General features: G+C 37.3%; 1 protein-coding gene across 1 annotated transcript in view; it reads right to left on the bottom strand.

Moving 5' to 3' along the window:
* The window catches only part of RYR3 (ryanodine receptor 3), a 642,559-nt gene that overhangs the window by 100,496 nt on the left and 518,895 nt on the right, over positions 1-23,168 (bottom strand). The window contains 6 exon segments of the mRNA XM_045013234.1: positions 7,005-7,104; positions 10,241-10,353; positions 11,180-11,311; positions 16,695-16,754; positions 17,198-17,368; positions 20,363-20,377. Coding sequence (XP_044869169.1) covers positions 7,005-7,104; positions 10,241-10,353; positions 11,180-11,311; positions 16,695-16,754; positions 17,198-17,368; positions 20,363-20,377 — 591 coding nt within the window.

The following is a 23,168-nucleotide window of genomic DNA, read 5'->3' as shown; positions in this document are numbered from 1 at the left end:
ACCTTCACTTAACCTTGGAAATTTTCCACGGAGGTACTCGAAAGCTGCTTGTGTTTTGTCAATGGCCTTGACAAAGTTCTTCATCAGACCCAGCTTGATGTGTAAGGGTGGTAACAAAATCTTCCTTGATTCAACAAGTGGTGGATGCTGAACACTTTTCCTCCCAGACTCCAATGACTGTCGGAGTGGCCAGTCTTTCTTGATATAGTGGGAATCTCTTGCACAACTATCCCATTCGCAGAGAAAACAGCAGTACTTTGTGTATCCAGTCTGCAGACCAAGCAAGAGAGCAACAACCTTCAAATCGCCACAAAACTGCCACTGATGTTGGTCATAGTTTATGCACCTCAAAAGCTGTTTCATATTGTCATAGGTTTCCTTCATATGGACTACATGACCAACTGGAATTGATGGCAAAACACTGCCATTATGCAGTAAAACAGCTTTGAGACTCGTCTGCGATAAATCAATGAACAGTCTCCACTCATCTGGATCGTGAACGATGTTGAGGGCTGCCATCACACCATCGATGTTGTTGCAGGCTACAAGATCACCTTCCATGAAGAAGAATGGGACAAGATCCTTTTGACGGTCACGGAACATGGAAACCCTAACATCACCTGCCAGGAGATTCCACTGCTGTAGTCTGGAGCCCAACAGCTCTGCCTTACTCTTGGGTAGTTCCAAATCCCTGACAAGGTCATTCAGTTCACCTTGTGTTATGAGGTGTGGTTCAGAGGAGGAGGATGGGAGAAAATGTGGGTCCTGTGACATTGATGGTTCAGGACCAGAAGTTTCATCCTCTTCCTCGTCTGACTCAAGTGAGAATGATTCTGGTGCATCAGGAACTGGCAGTCCTTCTCCATGGGGTACTGGGCGTATAGCTGATGGAATGTTTGGATAATGCACAGTCCACTTTTTCTTCTTTGACACACCTTTCCCAACTGGAGGCACCTTGCAGAAGTAACAATTGCTGGTATGATCTGTTGGCTCCCTCCAAATCATTGGCACTGCAAAAGGCATAGATTTCCTTTTCCTGTTCAACGGGCGAAGATTTGTTGCACAAGTGTTGCAGCATATGTGTGGGGCCCACTTCTTGTCCTGATCTCCAATTTTGCAGCCAAAATAAAGGTGATAGGCTTTCTTAACCATAGTGGTTATACTGCGCTTTTGTGATGCAAAAGTCACTTCACCACAAACATAGCAGAAGTTATCTGCACTGTTCACACAAGTACGAGGCATCTCTGCTCACTTTGGCTAAACAGAAATGTGTCCCTTTGCAAAATCAAACACTGACAAATAAGAGAGCACGACACTATGATTTCTAGAGCTCATAGAGGGCAATTTGTTCAGCAGAGTGATGTAAGCTTCGTTATGATTGCATCATCCATGACTTCTAGGAATAACATGATGCAATTCATATCATGTATGACGCAATACCAGCTTCAGATTGCATCATTCATTGTTTTGCCTAAAAAGCAAGTACTGTCCAAACCAGTCATAGATTTATTCATAGATCCAGTCAAAGGTGTATTTTAGTCATTTCTGGTTTAAATTGAGATCCCTTCCCTTTATAACTCACTTATCCTCCGCTATTCCCAAGTCAAGGGTCGTATATACTGACCCAATAGCATAACTTGAAAACTAGAGCCAATCAACAATTTTAAGCATCATTTTCGTTCTCAGTGACCCAGAATTAGTAAAGTTTGATTACATTTATTTCAGAAGCATTTTGCCTGTAGAGCAGTGTAATGTGGAGACTGTCCCCCCACAGTGAACCTAGATGCTGGCAACTGCAGTCTGTAAAACATTATACCTGGACCAGTAAGTGTCCCTCAGGGACAAACAGCAGTACAAGTTTGGGGCTTTCCAGACTGTACATTATATTGCAACAGTATGTGAGGAGGGAAAACAAATTTCTTCCACACCATATGGGTTTTAGTGGTTTCACATTTAACTTTGTGGTATTGGATCCTTGTTAATTTTCACAGCCTGCCCCAGCTGATGTTACCTCTCTTGTACCAATTTTTTTAATTTTCTGTGGTGACAAAAGAGGGGAAGCTTTCTTGCGTCTTATCATTTTAGGCCGCTTTTACTTGGTACAGCATGTATCCCCCACATACTACATATGAAATTATTAAAACACATTGACTTAATGCCATACTTTTTAAAAGCAGACCGCACAATTAATAGTTTACAGACACATTCATTGGGAAAGGCCCATTTTCTTCAGAATGGCTGTAAAGGCTTCCGGGGGGCAGGGAAAGAAAGCATATAGTGGGGGTAGCTGTCAACACCTGACTTCCTCTTTGCATTTTTTTTTATTACTAAGGGTTTCCACCAGATGTGACTGCAAGTTATATTCTACCATCAGCTTTATTTATCAAACCAGGAATTCTCTTCTTTAACACTTTAATTTATTACCTCCCTTTTCTTTAACATTTTTACTCTAACATTTCCACAACTCCTAACTATTTGGTTCCCTCCGACCCTTCAGCATTAATTTGTGCAAAACTCCTTTTAATGCCACACTCTTTTCCCTTAAATCACTTATCTTTTAAAGTGACACATATCTCAGCTGAATTCTTTCTGTGTCTCTAAACTTACCGTACTTTTTATGTTTTCTGCACTTATTTCTTAAGTTAGGCCAGGTCTACACTAGCACTTACGTTGGCAAAACTTTTTTCACTCAGGGGTGTGAGAAAACACCCTCAAGTGACATAAGTTTTGCTGGCATAAATACTTGTGTGCAACAGTACTGTGTCAGTGGGAAATGCTCTCCCACTGACCTAGCTACCGCAGCTTGTTGAGCTGGTTTTCTTACGTCGACGGGAGAGCTGTAAGCTAGTAAGTGTAGACATGACCTTAGTACACTTTGCCTGCAAAGCTGCACTCACTAAATACAATCCTTGAAGGACAGCTGCTTTTAACCTATTTGCCTAAATCCAAAGTAACAGACATTGTTTTCTCTCTGACTTTTTAGGGATTTTTTTCTGTTTAGTTTGTTTTCTGCTCTACAACTTTGATTTGCTCTTTATACTTTTGCATTCTTTCCTCAATGTGGCACATTTCATCAGTAAAGTTTTAGCCACCAGAAATAATCCTTGTGAAACTGCTGCCTTGTTTGTCTGTCTCCCTCTCCCCATCTCTTTCAGATACCAAAAGTAGATACTATTTTTTCCAGGACTGCCAATGGGTCCTATTTTTTTGAAAACTGCAAGGGCATTGAAAAGACCTGTGGTATGCTCAACCATTTATTTATTTATTGCATTTAACAGACTTCTGCTTTTCTCTGCTAAGCATTTTTTTTCTTTTTCATTTAATACTACTCTCTGGAATTCCTTTTCCACTCAGTCTCAGTCTCCTCCTAATACTTCTCTGGTGAGTCCATGTCTAATTATTCATGTCAAGCTAAGCCTACAGTAGACAGGATAGTTACTTATGATTTTCCAAAAATTCAAATCCTTCCCCATATGCCAGTCCCTTTTAAAAGGTATAATGAGGCTTCTTCTGTGTATGTCAGTGTTAGCTCATGTTGAATTAAGACTTAAACATATCCTCCTTGTGAGATACTGAAGTGGTATCTTCTTTTTCCATGGTCGTTAGACACCAACGAGACAGGCATTTTAGAAATATTAGACAAATGCATAAAACCTGGCGTTAGGAATTCCATGGAAGAGGAAGACAGAAATGGAGATCTTTCTGAATCAGGATTAGGTGCCAAGATGCAGAAGTTTGCTAATCCTCCACATCCATGATACATGAATGCTGAATTTCTGCTGAATATGGTTACGCATATTTACATTTCATTACAGAATACCTACAAAAAAATGGCAAATTTTAATTTGCGTTAAAGCTTAGAATGTTAAAATAAAGTATTATGTAACAACAAAAATTCAAAAAAGGGAAAGTATCAATCACGTTAAGTCTTCAAACAAATAATAATTGAAAACATAGGAACATAGGAATTGCCATACTGACAAAAACAGACCAATGGTCCATCTAGTTCTGTTCTATTTCTGAAAGTAATCAACACCATATACTTCAGTTGAGGGCAAAAACCACCTTTAATATAACTAAATGTGCAATACTATACCCTGGTGCAAATTTCTTCCTGACCAAAACAGGTGATCAATTTATGCCCTGAAGCATAGGATTTGCTATTTTATAAATGTAAACATATAACTATGCTACACAAAAGTTAAATACATGTTATTATATATATATAATATATATATATTGAAGTGGGCACTGATAACTAAGCCCAGTTATTTCAGTACTTACAGCCAAATCTTGAACTAGTTTCTCCTCAAATGAATATTCCTCTGTTTCTATCCAATAGTTCTGATAACCATGGAGGAAGAGGTTAATAGAACGGTGCCTGGGAGGGGGGGTGAAAGTGAGATCAAGAGGGGTAAACAGAAGATAGTATAATAGCTTAGGTGGTTAATGATTAGTAAGGATATGTATTTTGTACAATTTTGATCCTCTGATTGGTCAGTGAAATAATATGCAAACTAAATCAAACATTCAGTGAAAAAACATTTTTCTTCAGACTTTTGAGCATACATGAGGTACACTGAGGGAACATACCAAATACCTCTTAATGCCACACATTTTCTTGCATATGGGTCTGTTTTCACTGGTATTATTGTGATAGACCCATACCAGGATTGGGATGCCATTGTTTTAGGTGCTATACAAACACATAGAAGACATAGTCCCTATCCCAAAGAAGTTTCAAACGGATACCAGAAAATACATATTATATACAATCTGACCAGCAAACATTGCTGTAGGAACCTTCACTTTGCAAAAAAGAAATTTTAAGTACGCAATACTTATGGTTGCTTTAAGTTCTTTAATTTCCTTGGGTGTTTTTGAAAAAAGGAGGGAGAAAAAAAATATCCATGCTTAAAAATGTTAGCATTTAGATGTACAGTACTGGGCTCTGCATTTCTTATCTCAGTGAGGTAGGAAGGGATGAGTTTTACATCTGATTGCTGCTATTGTCTGACTAGACACAGTTTTTTGTAAGGCTGGGTTAAAGAAGTCTCTTTACCATACTTTACACTGTGACTGTTGTATCTTGGCATCTGAAATAGGTGATTTCCAAATCAAAGTTTAGTTTGTTTATTTCAAACTAATACAAAATGCAGCATAAACTGTGGTCAGACCCCAATACAGAAAAATCTGTATTTTATTCAAACCCACTCTTTTTTCTTATTCCTCAAATTAAGTCAGTGTTTTTTTATGGTGAATTTTCCTGTGTGTATTCATGCAATTTGTCTTTTAGAAGCCTTGGGGAAGTAATTGTTGTGCCTAATCAAGGCGGAAGTCTATGTGGGGAGAACATACATGGTAATGTCACAAAAAAGAATGGGGTAAAAAAAAAACTTACTAAGTGCCTACTGAGCATGCTCTGAAGTGATTTCTCAGTCAGTTATTTTTAGTACATTTTGTATTCAACCAAATATTTTCAAATTAGATTGTGGACACACACCATAAAAAGCACTTTTTACAGACCAAGTTTCAAATTTATCTCTTCCTGAATTATGTGCATGAAAAAAAGTGTGATAATACTTCCCTTTAAAGTGGGAAAGATGCATTTTTAAACCTTGCATAACTTAATATGCTTGAATGGATTTTTGTCAAACTTTACAAAAAAGTCACTTTTCAGTTGAGAATATGGAAAATATTAGTCCAAAAAGAGGAGGGTTTTTTGTTTGTTGTCCCCCCCCCCATAAATTTACTATCTGAACAAGTGGAAATGCAGTCTAAATGAAATAGTACTATAACCTTAACTATAACTTTCACAACTGAATGACTGATATAATGCTGGTGTCTCGCACAGTTGACTAGACAAAGGAAATTTAGTTTTAATTGAAAAGCAACACTAAGTGCAGCTATTAAATCACTTATCTGAATGGTAGGTGTGTATGAAATTAACCTAGGTAAAGATTTAGGCTCTGCTAACACTTGTGAATGTGTTTAACTTAATGCCTGTAAGCAATACCACTGAAGTATTTATATATGGTAAGTAATGTAAAAGTGTTGCAGGATTGGGGCCTTAATATAGCCATAGAAATAAGCATACATTTTTATACATTGAAGGAACATAATATATTGTCAAAAATTGATGAATAATTCTTGTTAAAATTGAAGCAATTGTCATGTTGGTCCACTAAGACAGCAAAACTCATCCAGCAACATTTAAGTAACTACTACATCAGGGACTCTGCAGCATAACACTCCTTGACTTTCACCAGTGCCTTTCTCCACAAACATAAATCTCTTCTCAGCTTGTGTTCTTTCAGCTCCAAATTAAATAAAAAATGTGTTGTCCAACACATTTGGTTTAAAAATCCACCGGTAAAATATTGAAAACCGCCTTTCACAAGAATCTAGTGTCTGATCCTAGAAGCACGTAGCACTGGCCACAGTGATTACTATACTAAAGTCCCACTGATTTCTCTGGGACAACTCACAGAAGTAAATACTGTTCTTGGAAGTAAGCTGCTGCTGGATATGGCTTTACATTGCAAGTTCCATCTTCTATTTAAGACGCAGATTTTTGTTTTATAGGCACTCCATGTATCCTGTAAAGCAGGGGTTGTTTAATTCATGGATTTTTTTGTTTGTTTTTCTTTTTATTATAGGTATAGTGCACTAAATGCACTGAGGCTAAAAATCATGTAAATACCATGTACATAAGTTAAGACCAGAGGACATATGTATACACACATAAAATGCTCACTGTTGGGGAATGTAGTATACAAATTATGCATTTCCTATTTCTTTTTGCAATAATGAAATGATTATTTGGATAACCTCCTGTGCTTTATTGCCAGCATTGTTACCATTTAATCATTAAACCTCAAAGACTGACCAATCAGAATCCCTTAAAAAATTGTACAAATTCATGTTTTATGACAACATCATATCATGGCTGGGAAAGGAATAAGTGCACGCATAAAGAAGAGGCTCTCCACAGGTTACATTACCGTTAACATGAGTATAAGCCTGTCATACTGAGTTTTTTCATGTACTTTTTCCAGCCAAACACGTTGAAAGGTGCTCAGGAAGAAAGTGCTAATTTTGTGTCTGAAGAAAAGCATATAGGTTTTCATTTAAGAACTAACAATAAAGACACATGTTAAATTCAGTAAAGAATTCTGCATTCGCAAGTTATGTTTGAATAACTGCCATGTACATTCTACTCTGCTGTATCTCTATGCATGTGTATATAAAAAATAAAATAAAAAATGTAAATAAAGTGCATTTCCTTAAACCATCAACTCTAAATATTTAAATATATTCATATGTCACAGAAAATATACTTATTACTTAGAAGGCACTTTTCACCTTCGGCACACTGTAGAAACTATAGCTAATTACCAAACAAAGAGCATAGAGAATTAGTATTTCCGAGTTTTGAAAATGTTCACTTTTTGAGAAACAAAAATACAAAAAAAATACAATTACTATTTACTTTGTATTTCAAGCCACTTCTAAGAACAGGAACAGGAAGGGAAAATTAAATAATCTCTTTATGATTTCTAGATGTACTATTTTAACAAGTAGCTGCACATCAATAGATGTTTTAAGTTCTGAAACAACATACTGATAATCTTAAAGTAAGACAAATGTTCCATTGAAGAAAATCAGGTTCAAATGTGAGATTAACATGAAAGAATATGGACCCCTACCTAGATTTCCAGATGCTGATCAGAAGAAAGGGTCATAATACACTGGAATCTTTAGTATTTTCTAGGATGCTGGAAAGGCTGCTGCTTTTAACAGCTTGCTGGCTTTATGTGTCTAAAACTAATGTCTTACTATTAAATTGGGAATTTACTCTCATCCCAATATAATACAGAAACTAAACTGGGGAAAAACATACTCAGATATGAAGAGCTGCATGCAAAATTGTGGTTCCAAAGGTCTTCGTTGCACAGCACTTGTTATTACTAATCATGTGCCACTTGACAAACTCGCTAGGGTTCAGAGATGTCTTAAAGCCACAATCAATTTAAATGATGGATAGATAGTTATGTATGTATTTATTACCATGACATGACAGCTTTATCTCACTGCCATAATGCTGTGAATTTTCTAGAACCTATATGCTTTATTCTGCACACAGCAATTGAGAAATAAACCTAAAGGCCCCACAATTTTTTTTCCTAGGATCTTGCCTTTTTGGGGTGGATGTCAAAATTCTGACTCACCAAAGCACAGTTTTATCAAAGGTCATCCCTAGAGATTGCAAATAGTAGTACTTGGCCAGATTCACCACTCACAACTAGTGAAAATCAGGAGTAACTTAATCATAAAAATGATGCAAGTCTGAAATTAATCAGGCCCAATATTTCTGGTACAGAGAGTACATTCAGTAAGTTATAGATAATAGATAATAAAAATGCAGAAGTTCACTTCATCCCCCATCTTCTGCATGAGCATTCACCAATATCTCAAAAACTATGCAGGTGTGATTTTTTTCAGGGAAAAATAATATATCCCATTCTTTTTTTACTTAGATATTTCTTCTTTAAGAGGTTATAAGCATATCCCGGGATAAATAAACTAATTTATTAGACCAGAATACGGTTGTCAAGATGTACCCCCAAGAAGCACATCTTCTGAAATGTGCTCTCCTTTTCTCTATCCTCAGAACTTTGGAAAGGATTAGCCACCACTCCCAAACTACTTACTTTGTTTTTACATTATATTTAAGTCTCTCCCATTCTCTTCCCTCTATGGACAACACGTTAGCTTTTTTCTAGCTAGAATTGTGTTAAAGGAAGATTCTCTAGTAAGATGCTACCATGGTTGTCTGGGAAGTGTAGGTAAGCTCTAAGAATACAAAACTCCATGTCATTTTTAGAGCTGGGATGTTTCCTCTTCACTGTGCAATAAACTGTTCATTGGTCTTAATGTGGTAAACCTAACTTCCTTTCCAAATTATAAGTGCAGTTACAAGGCTGCCAACACCAAACATGGAGATACATTTTAATAATGCATTTTTAGAGGTAGATGAAATGCATTTTATTAACCATTCTGTGAACACTTTATGAACAAAGCACATTGACTTTTAAAGATTTCTTTATTCTCGTAGGGAAGAAACAAACTTCATCCAGCACACACACTCACTGGTGAAACTGCATTTTATTAGCAGTGCAATGTTTCCCAACTTTGAGGGTAGTATCTCTTTGGAGGCCCTAAACTAGCCTGGGTGGAGGGCACAGAGCGAAGGAAAACCACTGTAGGAATGAAGAAAATTGCATGGTGGTGGATCTGTCCTTTCACCCCAACGCAAATGTGACCTTGAAGCTGTGGGAAAAGCAGTGGATAGGCCCTAGGAGGGCATGCACCTTTTGTCCCAGCCCCCACAGTGCTCTGAATGCAGCTGGACACAGGAGTAGCTCACATGTGCAGGGTCACAGGCTCAACCAGCAGTCCCTAAGCCCAAATTTCTCTGCTCTGTCACCACAGCTCTAATATAGCTTTTAAAAATATGCACAACCCACCCTCACATAGCTGAAATAACCCAACGCAAGCCACATGAAGCCTTCATGTGGACGGAAACAGGGAAGGAAAGCCACAGAACAAGACAGCTAAAAATGAAAAACAACAACTAAAAAAATGGAAGAAATTAGAAGAAGATGAGAATTAATTAAAAAAAGGAGACCAAACAAAGTCAGAAAAAGACAGAAGATGGAAAACGGACAGAAATAGATTAACAGATTGTGGCAACTGTAACAGGGCATGATGTGAGGGACATAAAAGTGGGCTGCACCAGATAAGGACTGGGAAAAGCTGAAATATGGTGTTTGTGAAGTAGTGTACTTCCTGTGGTGTTTTTTCTAGTAGGTAATTCAGCATAAAGCCCCTGTTAGATCACCACGAGGAATGAATGACGTGGGAAAACCAGCTATTTAATGGATATTATCAACAGACTCTCTATATAGAGATTGCTGGCACACGTACACATCCTTCTAAGCATGCCAAGGCACTAAGGGCTGATCTTTTAAAAAATAAGTTTAAATTCCTTTGGTTTTATTATTCTTATTAAAAATCAGAAAGCGACAGCATCTGCCAACTATAGAAGATCTGCCAAAGCAACAAACTTTGCTAATGATTTCAAAGGCAGTGTGTGTGTTAAGAAATTCCTGCTCTTCCTTGAAGCGCTTGCTCAACAGTAATTATTCACAAATAAATAAACCTTTAAAGCACCTACCTTGGCAGATTGTACAATGGTGCCATCCTGAAACAAGCGACAACGGCCCTTTTGCGTTGTTTTGACAAGAGTTTGTGCCAAACAGCTTTTTTTGATCTTAATGGTTGCTCGACCTATGGGAAAACACTTCCATCAGTATGTGCAGTACAAACGCTTCAGATTCAGTTAAAATTCATTTGCATGACTGGCAAATAAACTGATTAGTGGATATTACAAAAGCTTCATTTCTTCTTAGAAATGTTGCTTTTCTAATAAAAATCACTTTAATAATTACTTAGGGCCATATACAGTTCTCAATCTGCATATAAAACTCCCATTGATGTCAACAAATCTTAAATGTAGTTGAAGGGTAAAATTTCCAAAATGTGACCACTGTGAATAAATAAATTTGCAGGTAGAGTCATGCATGTAAACTATTTTTTGCACTATTCCTTTTTCATGAAAATGACAGATTTTTTTATGGGCAAAATGGAAATCAGGTTCAAATGAATTTTTATATTTAAGTTATATCATTTGAATGAGCATGCAAGAGTGTGCAGAAGTTGCTAATACAAGGTATTCCCATGTGTAGAAATGGAGAACAGGTGGAAGTCACTTTGAAAATATGTATATATTAAAAACTTATATGTATGCACACACATCTTTTTAAAATTAAAAAAAGCTGTGTGCTGAATTCCTGCCCTATTGCTTGGGGATTGCTTACAGAATTTTTCAAGGGCAAATAGAAATGTTTTGATTGCTTTTCTAAGTAGAACTTTGAAACTTTAGCAGATGACACTTAAAATGTACAATATATAAAATTTAGTTTTAAGCAGAAACTATTGTTCAATAGATACATTTGATGAAGCGATCTAAACATTATTTTACAGTATGTGCTCTCAGGAAAGAACCTCGTGTTCTAATTTAAAGTAAGTACTTTATAGATGTAGTTCTTATCACCTGCTCCAGATGATAGACAGCTGCTGAGATTCTCTGCACCCGTTCCACAGTTTTCTCAGAATTAGTTGGCTCCTCGCTTTTCAAAATGTCCTTGTACAGGTTCAACTGCCATTTCACAGCTGGGTCATCAGACTAAAATCAAGATATTTCATACTGTATTATACATTTCTCAAATAATAAATGAGTCTTTTTATGTTCCTTAATCTAAAAAAAGCTAATTGAGGGTTTTTAAGCACAGTACATTAGTCCACATAAGAAGAAAGTAAATTCTAGTGTGCAATAGTGTGTCACACTCTAACTGGCCTGTATGGACCCGGCCAACACATAATACAACTTCCCTAATGCATGTTACTACAGTTACCTTTCAAACAGTTCTACATTAACATGCACCAGGGAACTTTTAGAGAGCACTAGCAGGGTCCAAATGGGCCATTTAGTGCATAGAATATTAGTGTGCACCAGAATTTATACCTTTCTGGTGAGGATTAATGCACTGTGTAGACAAGCACTACCTTAATATAATGAACACGACTACTACTACTGATTCACATGGATAAGAAATAGCTAGTCCCATTTCATTCTCATCATTCAACTCAGACTTCCCATTTTTCTTCATTATCTGTAAACATGGCACAAAGGTCCACAAACTACTAGGACAGCTGGACTTAAATTCTGTAAGAAGGCTACATGGAAGCTACTATAGAATTATGTATGAAAAAGAACAATACCCATAGTAGTGTGAACTGTGTGCTGTCTATTTTGATATTGAAATAAATGTATTTTACATGGCACATATATTTTTTACTTTTCAGTTTTTCACAGATTTTTGTTTTGACAATGCAGAACTGCACTGCACAAGCTGCCATGGGAAAGCTGGGGTTTCAGCAGAACAGTAGGGCACAACTGGGGCTTTTGGTGCTTGGGGAGGTGTGGGAGGCATTTTGGTTTTGTGGAGTAAGCACATAAAATGGATGCTTTTGCTAGAATGACCAGTAGTAAAGTCGCTAAAGTTCAGCTTTAGGTTCTAAAATGAATACCCCCTGGAGAATAAGATGCTTCAAACCTCTTAGCTAGATCAGCTGGCTCTGAAGCCAGACCCAACTGGATGAATAATCAGCTAAATGAAGATACCGTAAGAGATAATGGAACACCACAAAGCAAGAGTATGGACAGCAAGGAGGACAAAAGTACAAATGTTGATTGAAGTAGTAGTCAGGTAGTTGTTACAGGTAGTGAAAGGACTATATCTAATCCAGCTAGAAAACCGAATATGGTGTGAGGGAAACACTGAAATGCTTGTACATGAACACAAGAAGTCTGGGCAATAAAATGGAGGAACTGCAACTAGTGGTGCAGAAGGTTTAAGCTGGATAGTAGAAGGATTACAGAAACGGTGGAATAGCACTCATGAGTCATACAGGTATTGAAAGGGATGCGCTGGTTAGGAAAGGTAAGAATAAAGGTAAAGATGGTGGGATAGCACTGTACATCAATGAAGTGATTAACTGTAAAGGAGTAAGAAGTGATAGTATGAACAAAACAGAATCTGTTTGGGTCAAAATCACTTTGGGGCAGGATTGTAAAATGTTCTATTGGAATTGCATACGGGTCTGCTATAGATCTCCAGGATCAGACTCAGATATGGATAGTGATCTCTTTAATATTATTAGAGAGATAAACATTACAAGGAATTGTGTCATAATGGGAGACGCTAGCTTCCCAGATATAGTTTGGAGAATAACTACTACTAATACTGGTAGGGCCCAGTTATTCTTGGATATATAGATGATAGCTTTTTTCATCACACTGTCATCGAACCAAGAAGAGGTAATGCAATTTTAGACTTAGTTTTAGTTAAGTAGAGAGGACATCAGAGCAAAACTGGTTGTAGAAAATAACCTCGGATTGAGTGATTATGAGATGATTCAGTTTAAATTAAATGGAAGTATAATCAAAACCAGATAGTCAACTATGATTTTTGATTTCAAAAGGCCTAGACTTTAGGAAATTAAGGGAATTAGTTAAAGGAGTCAATTGGACTGAAAAGCTCAAAGACTTAAATGTAAACGCTTGGAATTTCTTCATTTCAACTATACACAAACTATCTGAATTTTGCATCCCAAGCAAGGAAAAAAATTGTAGGGAAAAGCTCCAGTCCCAGTTGGATGAATGACCACTCCAAAAAAGTTATTAGGAGTAAGCGGAGAGCCTACAGGCAATGGAAAAAGGGGTTGATCAACAAAAAAACCCCAACCCTAAATCTTGGAAGTTGAAAAATGTAGGAATAAAGTGAGAATTGATAAAAATCAAGTTGAATTAGTTCTTATTAAGGAAATTAAAATAAATAATAAGAGGGTTTTTTTAGTTATATAAATAAAAAGAGACTAAGGAAGGATGAGGCTGGGCTGTTATGCAGGGTGTATGGGAAGGAAATTAAAGATAATGTAGATATGGCCCAAAAACTAAGTGAATACTTTATCCCAGTTTTCACAAAGGATAACAAGGAACATGTACAAGAAGGCAGGATGGATGATGGAAACGTGTGTGGAAATGGAAATTACCACATCTGAGGTGGAAGAAAAACTTAATGCGCTCAAATCAGGGGGACTGGATAATTTCCATCCAGAATGCTGAAAGAATTGGCATGTATGATTACAAGTCGGTTAGCAAGGATTTTTAATACATCTATTTATTTGGGAATAGTGCAATATGACTGGAGAATAGCTAATGTCGTGCCTATATTTAAGAATGGGGGGAGTGATCCCAGCTCTTCCCATCCCTGCTCCGCCCCAGGCCCCACCCCTTCCTGCAAAACCCTCTTGCCCCTCCCACCCCGCCTCTTCCCACCCAGTTCTGCCCCCTCCCCCAAGCATGGCTTGTCCCCACTCTTCCCCCTCCCCGCTGTGGAACAGCTGATCCACAGCAGATGTGAGGAGAGAGGGAGGGGCTGATCCGTGGGGCTGCTGATGAGTGGGAAGTGCTAGGGGGGCGGGAGTGGGGAGCTTGGCTTCTGGTGGGTGCTAAGCACCCACTAAATTTTTTCTGTGTGTCCACCAGCCCTGGAGCACCCACGGAGTCAATGCCTATGCCTAGCGCTCACTTCTGGCTTATGTCCCTAAAAACTCATACCTCGGAGTTTCAGCCAGCCACCTGCAGGGGTAAGAAAGGAATACCCTCCCCCCCGCCCAATGTATTATGTATTGTTTTTTGTTTTTTTTTTAAATCTCCTTCCTCTGAAGCATCAGAGATGGCCATGGCTGGAGATGGGACATTAGACAGGGAGGGCCAAGTCTCTGAGGTGGCCCCAAGCATTATCTCTCTCAGGTGCCTGACGGTCTCGTTCTTGCTTACATGCTCAGTGTCTGATTGCCAGACATGGGGTTGGGAAGGTATTTTCTCCCAGGTCAGATTGGCAGTGAGCTGGGTGTTTTTCGCCTTCCTCTGCATGTGGGTGCAGCATTACCTGGATATATTTTATTTAATCATTTCCTGCCATTGCAGGCAGGGCCAGCTCTACTGTTTTTGCCATCCCAAGCAGTGCACCAAATTGCTGCCATGGACGGCGGGGGCAGTCCATGTGCCATTAGGGCGGCATGCACGTTTCCGTGGCGGCGGCAATTCAGTGGCAGCTTCTGTCTTCAGCCGGAAGACAGAAGCTGCGCTGCTGCAGACAGCTGAACATAACTGCTAATGTGCTAATGGCACACGGACTGCCCCCGCCGTCCACAGCAGCAATTCAGCACGCTGCTTGGGGGCAAAAACACATGGACTGCAGCCCCTTGCAGATTGCCGCCCCAAGCACCTGCTTGGAATGCTGGTGCCTGGAGCGGGCCCTGATTGCAGGGGTCGTGGGACTGTTCAGCTCGGACAAGAGACAACTGAGGGGGTATATGATAGAGGTCTATACATCATGAATGGTGTGGAGAACGTGAATTTACTCCTTCACATAACACAAGAACCAGGGGTCACCCAATGAAATCACTAGGCAGCTGGTTTAAAAACATAAGGTAGTACTTCACACAACACACAGTCAATCTGTGGAACTCATTGCCAGTGGATGTTGTGAAGGCCAAAAGTATAACTGGGTTCAAAAAAAGAATTAGATAGATTCATGGAGAATAGGTCTATCAATGGCTATTAGCCAAGATGGGCAGGGATGCAACTCCATGCCCTAAACCTCTGGCTGCCAGAAGCTGGGACTGGATGACAGGGCGTGGATCACTTGATAAACTGCCCTGTCCTGTTCACTCCCTCTGAAGCATCTGGCATCAGCCATTGTCAGAAGACAGGGCACTCGGCTAGATGGACCATTGGTCTGATCCAGTATGACCATTCTCATGTTCTTATGCCCACTTAGTCCCTCCTATTCTCTGCCTGTGACAAACAATAGTCTAATCTCTGGTAGGCTGTAATACTTCAGTCTAATTTTGGTTGTTGGGGTTAGTGGGTGGATGCTAAATGGTGTTGGTGGCCTGGGATACACAGGAGGTCAGACAAGATAATCTGATGGTACCTTCTGGCCTTAAACTTTATGACTCTCAAAGCTACTCTTTCAGGCTGTTTACAGACAAGCAAACATAAATGCATCAGTTTACACTTTCATGTAGAATGTTTTCTTTGAAACAATACAGCTAGAAATACTGGTCTACATTTTTAAAAGTGATTTTGGGTGCCCAATTTGAGATACCTTAAAGGGGGCTGATAATTCCCAAGTGCTGAGCACTTGTTCTTTTAAAGTTTCTTACTCTTAGTACATGAAATCGCGAGTCACTTTTGAAAATGTAGGCTGCCACTGATTTAGAAAATGAAAATTTAGTTTTTAGAGCAAAATTTTGTGACACAACATGGGTTTTGTACCCAGGGCCTGATCCAGAGCCCAATGAAGTCAATTGAAAGAGACTCATTAACTTCAACAGCTTTTAGCCGAGAACCTAATTATGAGGATTTAGGTAATACTTGAGACCCTGGTTTTGGTACCATCCTTGCCCATGACCTATTTCAGGGAGAGTGTTTAAACCAATTTAAGTATCAAGTTACTTAAGCAGTGTAAACTTTACTAAGCTTTTAAAAAGTCTAAACTAGTTAACTTCATCTAAGGCTTTAGATAAAAAAATGAATAATCTGGTTAAAATTAAGGACATAGTTCAATATAAAGTGGAAAAGTATTCAAAGAAAGATAATTTGGGGTGGGGCAGAGGAGAGTCAAGTTAAAACTGAAATAATTTTGTTTTCATTAACACCAAAAATGAGATGATTTTAAACAATAATAGCTTTAAATCTAAGAAACTGATTTTCTTCAAACATGTTGTGTTTTATAGAACTTATTGAATCCTAAAAGCCAAGCAAAGCTGAAAAAAAAGTGATTTGGTAGAAAAAAAAATTGAACAGAAATGATTTTTAAAATTTTCATTATGGAAATAGGAGTGAACATGACATGCAAGTGCAAAACCCATATTTAAAAACGTTAGCCTACACCAATTATATCTCATTTTAAAAAGTTTGTTTTTTATATTACCTTTTCCTGCAAATGCAAATTGTTACGTAAATGTTCTTTGACTTCTTCGTCTGTGTCCCTCTGTGGAAAAGACATAAATGTGTTTTATTTCTGTTTGAGATTTATCTTATAAAAACTTTTGTATGAGATAAATCCAGAATATAGAACAGATATTAATTCAGATACTGCAACATAACACATTGGTTTTTTAATTACACAAATTGTTGGGAAGAATATTTGGGGTCAATGTCCAAAGAAAGAACTATTTTAATTTTGGCCATAAACCATAGTCCTAAAAGTACACATATGCAGAAGGTTAGGAGAAACTGTGTGGGAAAATTGGAAATTGTTTATATGCCTCCACACATTTTATGCCCTGCAAATGTGTATTTTGCAGGTATAATTACTCTATCACGCACTGACAGAATTAATTTGCAACAAATATTTAGGCATTTATGTTTCAAAGTTTGGTTTCTAAAGTTCAATTTTACTATTTTGAAAATTATTGTAAAATTTAGACTTACATGACTATATCTAATCTTAGCCAAAGAAATCAGCTCTTGATCTCCAGGAGTGCACATATTCAAACCAATAGGAAGCATCTTTTTAAGTGCAGCTACAATCAAGGATGTCTGTATTGAATACAAATCCCCTCTACGCTTCAATTTCTTTCGCTCTTGGTCTTGTCCTCCAGACTAGAAGTAAAAGATCCGTAGGTAACTGATTACACACAGGTATACTCTCATTACACACAAAATGATTCCTCACTGTTCACGGTCCAACCAGACTATAGTAACTGATGTAGCTATATTTTGAATAGTTAGAAGTAGTAAAATAAAAGTGAACTGTATGGTTTATGTGGAAAATGTTAAAAAAAAACAAAAAAAACCCTTCTTGCTATGCAATAATGTGATAGTAATGCTAACCTAGTTTTGTATGTATGTGCATACATTTAACTATAACATCTGGGTCTTATACACATCTTGAATCAGACAGGCACATGTAACTAAAAACTGATTCATAATTATAATAGACTGCTTGTTTGCATTTTTAAAGAGACAATTCAATTCCCATTGCTTAAGTTTTTATTAAGGATTATTCCAGACAAGATTTTCCAAGGTCTTAGTCCTACATACATGGATGGGGCTAATCTGCATTGCTGCTGCCTGAGAAAGATTAAAATCTAAAAGGCACAGAATTCAATTCAGCCAAACAATAAGGAAGTGGTGTAGCTGTAAAACCGGTTTGTGCTGGCTGGGTTGTAGTGTAAGCAATTCTGTAATGACATCAAACTAAACCATCAGCAGCTTTGGTCACCAAAGGTACTAGAGAAAGGTTGTCCTAGGAAAGAGAAATGAACATAATAGAATAACATTTGATCTATCTAACCATATTAAACAATGTGAAATTTTATTTAAAATAAAATATTTAAAAAGCATTTCTTCCTTGGATTTAAGATAACAAATCAAAGCTCTTAGCAATAGCATTGTTTATCATAAAACAGACCAATACGGTTAATGAATTTATGATAAACAACGACAACCACCACCACAACATAAATGGCCCAATCCTGAGTTCCAAATCTAGACTAAACTCGCATTGAACTCAAGGGGAATTTTGCCAGAGATTAGAGCTCAAGATTGGACCTTCAGCATATGAAAAACTACAAAGAGCAGATGCTTGCATTTAACCCTCCACATCCTCTTCCCTCTGTAAATGAAATGCTAATGCCTATTGTGTTCATATTATACTGTACAGTTACATGTAAGGATACAGTACAGGCTATTAAAATACATCATTTGGCAGTCATTATCATGGTTACCATAGATACAATCTACTATAAGAATTGAGGAAAATGGTAGTAATCTATATTCCACTCTGTAGTAAATTTTGGCCAAATCCTGTCTTTCAAATGGAGACCACTGTATATGTACGCAGTGTTACTTAGGCGAAGTGTTTAGCAATTCAGAGGGTACACAAAGTGGATGTGGTTGCCTTTCTTAAGGAACTAGCAGCTGCAAGAGATTATTTTGCCTTAAAGCTTTGCTTTTGGAAGTGCCTTAGAAAAAGTTTTCTATAGTAGCGTTGATGTAATGGCACTACATTTACAATGACATTATTTATACTCTACTTTGATAGCAGACAAACAAATACCACAATGTATCACTGGGACCCAGTGGCGTCACTATGCCTCTTAAATATGGGAGGCAGCTTAAGAAGAGGAAGCCATACTTTTTTTCTCACCTCTATTCTTGGGAGGGATATTTTTCCCATAAAAGTTTCTTTATTTTCAATTGTAATTGAGACTGGAAGGTGTGTGAGAGTAACAAATGCACTTAAAATCAATACATTTGAAAATGATGAAGAGGTGACCCATTCTGCCTTTGCCACCAGACTTCTGCCTTCCTAAAGTGGCACTGTAGGAAACATTAATTCCTGCTGGTAAATATGCAAGTAGAACTAGGCAGAGAAATTTCAACTATTGGTGACAACAAAACAATGCCTCCGTCTACAGTGATAGATATCTACATAAATAAAACAATGTCTTCACTAGATATGTGTGAGACATGACAAATTGGGTATAGTTTGTCCAAATTGTTTGCAATGTTAAAAGGAATTTTTTTCTGTCACTTCTGGGGTGAAATACACCAGTTGTTTAGCAGCACAGGTGGACAATTAACTGTTAACTGCTTAAGGCCTACAGGCTGCTGATGCTAATGGAAACATGTCGATAGATGTCAATGGGAGAAGGACTGGCCAACAGAACTGGAAGAACTGCAAATATAATGATGATGCAAAGGGAATTCATGCAGGCAGAATATAACTGCCAAAGCTGGCCAGGACATTTGTGTTGACATTCATAATTCTTTCAAACTGGTCAGGCTTTTTTCCCCTGGAGGCCGCTCATACCAGTGCTGATAAAGCCCATGCCTATTTACTTGGCAAGGTCTGACAGTATTATTATTATTATTATTATGGTTATTGTTAAATATTTATTTATTATCTGTATTATTAGTGCCTAGGAGCTCCAGCCTGAGGTCAGATAGTATAAACTACAACTTCACTTCAGAAATGTCATTTGAAAGATGGAAAGGAAGATGAACTAAGCATACATCACTGGGGAATAGGGAATCTCTGAATAGAATAGGTAGGAAAAAAGTGGGTATGGTCCAAGCACCCACCCAGCCACACAATAAGAAGGTGTATTTTTAAAATTTTTTTGGGAGGACTGAATTTACTACATTTCATGAAATCCTGCTAAGCATCACGGGTAGGGAGTGCAATGGAGCTTACTCTGGTACAATATTTTACCCTTTTATTTGACTTAGAAAGTCACAAACCAAACATGATATGTTTCCTTTGGGTATACTTAGGAAGTGCTCTCCTGATGAGTGATTCAACATATTAAACAAGGTAACAGAAGGCAGAAGGCAGCAGAAGTAGAATGTAATTAATAAGTAGTGTAATGGACTAAATTTTTACATCGAAGGAGCATCGGGGTCTGTTAAGAGGGGGAAATCTGGTGGGCTAATCAAATATGGCCAGTTCTGCAATAAGGAAATTTATCAGGAGTGGAGCCTGTGCCTTCCCTTTGTGACGCCACTGCTATGATCAATGGAAAGAATGCTTAGAGCCTGGTCATCTCTAAAACGAAAACATAAAGACACATCATGCATTTTGACCTGTACCTTTACTTGCATGGCCTGTGTGAAAGAAAAATACAAGGAAAAAAGTAAGTAAAACAGATGAAATGAAGAAAGTTTTACAAGTTAGTAATAAACAGTCTACAGCATCAGAAAAGTAACTAAAACAAGTTTGTAGCTAGAACAACATGAGTCTATGAGTGTATAGTTAAGGTGGTCTTAGTGAAGTAATGTTTTATTACTCATCTTAATTCCTACCAAATAATCTATTTTTAAAATTTATCAGTTGCTATTTCTCAAACACATGGCATACTGAATAGTTCCAGTAACTGCTGTATCAGATGTGGATACATCCAATAAGTCACAGCATCCATATGCTAAATTCTAGGTTTCCCTAATTTAATATAGGAGGAGTGACTTTGGACTCTGGACACTCCAACAGTGAGGAATATTTCAATCATCAGCAGTATAATTTTCCTTTTATTATTATTATTAAATCAAAACTTGATTGTAACAAAATTATTTTTATGATAAAAGTGAAAAACAAACCTCACAGTAAATATGCAACCAGATATAGGATTTTATTTATTAAGGTAGTATTCTTATTTTATAACGAGAAATTCCAAATTTCTTATACAGTGTTACAGAGTGCAAAAGTCATGCCTCATATCTCTTAATTGTATCTCTTAATGAGAAATAGCATTCATTTTAGACTCAAATTTCCCTCTCTCACATACACATTTAGTTTTTTAAAATCTCTGTTTAAGCATAAAAATTGACACCAGGATTTTATATATAGAGGAAATTATTTGTTGCCCAAAGTCATATCAGGATGCCATGCAAAATTAACATGATATTATGAATAGTTTATATTTATGTTTAGTATTAAACACCCATTCCCACCCATCAACAAACTAATTTAATCAACAGTCAACTGAGGAGTGTTCCTTAGCATGTGAAAACAATGTAATAGAAAACTTTGTCCAGGTTTAAGAAAAGTACTTCACATTAATTTAAGCATCCTCCCTCAATAATTTTTGGTTATCTATGTGTTCTTGTGACACTTTAAGAAGCACAGAGTCTCTCATTTTGGGCCCTGAAGGACTGAGGCTTAGCTGTGATTATTCATGTCTTTTTTCCTTACAAATGAAATAGTGGGAAACATATTATCATTTCTACAACTCTGAACAACTACAGTAAATTAACCCTTTCAGGTCTTGAACACCTTACTCTGGCAAATGGGAATATCTTCAATGGGAATTTTACCTGAATAAGGCCTTTATACGCTTTGCAGACATGGCATAGTAGACATACGATAAATGGTAAGTAAACCAGTGAGGTTAATCCCATTTCATTAATTAGGGATGACTATTACAGTAATCTACTCATGATTTATTTCACACTGCCAAACAACGTAATAATTCATGGAAACATAGTCTCAGAAGCTGAGTAGATTCAAGGAGATGAAGCACTAAACAGCATGAAATTCAAGACTAAATATAAGATTTCTAAACAGCGTGTATAGTAGAAATAGACCTGAACAAAAAATCTGGATCCAGCCACTCCTGAAATTTAGGGGTGCATAATAATACAAACCTGGATTCCATGACTGCCTCAGACCTCTACAAAGGACCTATCAAAACACTTTTAAAAAATCAAGATGCAAGTTTTATAATGTGGGCCCATCAGATATGACTTCAGTAGGAGCTGCAGGTACTTAGCAACCTTGAAAATTAAGCTACTTACTAAGGTACCTATACATGGACTTAGACACAACTTTAGGCACCACAGCTTGCAAATTTGCTTCTATCCATATTATACACATATGTATATATTACATACATGCACAGGTGTTATATGTGGGAATTTATATAGATCATGTGTAAAACATGAGATGGGAAACTTATATCTTTATAAAATCTGCTACATTATCAACAAGTCCAAGAAGGATTGGAAAAATAAAACATTAGTGGACTGAAATAAGTTTAAATATTTAACATGTTCTCTACCACAAATCTGTTATTTCAATGCAGTCCAAGTAACCAGTCTCTCTCACACTTGAATATTCTCTAACTTACCATTCCCCTCCGAGCAATCTGCTGCCATTTTTTCAGAAAAGAAAAATTAAAAAACTTGCTCAGCTTTAAATACATTTATCTTAATAAAGATTAACAAACAAGTATTGCATAGTCGAAATATACAGTGGATACTCAACTTTTGGGTTATAGTATAGCCATCTGTTAGAAATTGTAGATATTAAAACTTTATCCACTACATAGTCTTTCTTTCTTCAGACAGTAAAAAGATACATACATATATATGTATATATCTCCGCTCCCAATTTTTTCTATTTTATATAAATATACATTACACATAAGTATTATCACATATATTATAGAAAATGAAGCCAGAGTTCTGGGCAGTTAAAGGAGTACAGAATAGAGTTCAGAAATGGGGGGAAGGAGAATTAAGCCACTTTTGTGTTCCCCTGCTTATTGACTGACTGTGCACCAGGCCAAGCCCTGGAATAATTTAGAGGAGCATGAGGGCTGCTCTATCTTGCACTGGTTAGTAATAGCTTAAGGTGCCAAAGCAGCAGGTGGAAGATCTCTGAGGCACAGAGAAACCCCAGCCACACCCATTCTTACCCCAACCCTGTCCTGTACATCAACAGTCAGGAAGTGAGCTGGTGTAGGAACGTCTACACTAGCTCCATACCAACAGAGGCATAAGTCCAGCATCTGCCAATAGCATGGTATGAAACAGTCACATCACAGGAGACAATTTGGGCCAATATATCTAACATTTATATTAATAATATTTACTCTATGTACACATACGTTTATTTATA

The sequence above is a fragment of the Mauremys mutica genome, chromosome 4 (assembly GCF_020497125.1).
Source record: "Mauremys mutica isolate MM-2020 ecotype Southern chromosome 4, ASM2049712v1, whole genome shotgun sequence".
In the NCBI taxonomy this organism is placed as follows: Eukaryota; Metazoa; Chordata; order Testudines; family Geoemydidae; genus Mauremys; species Mauremys mutica.
The sequence above is the reverse complement of the archived record's forward strand: the minus strand, read 5'-3'. Positions and strand labels throughout refer to the sequence as shown.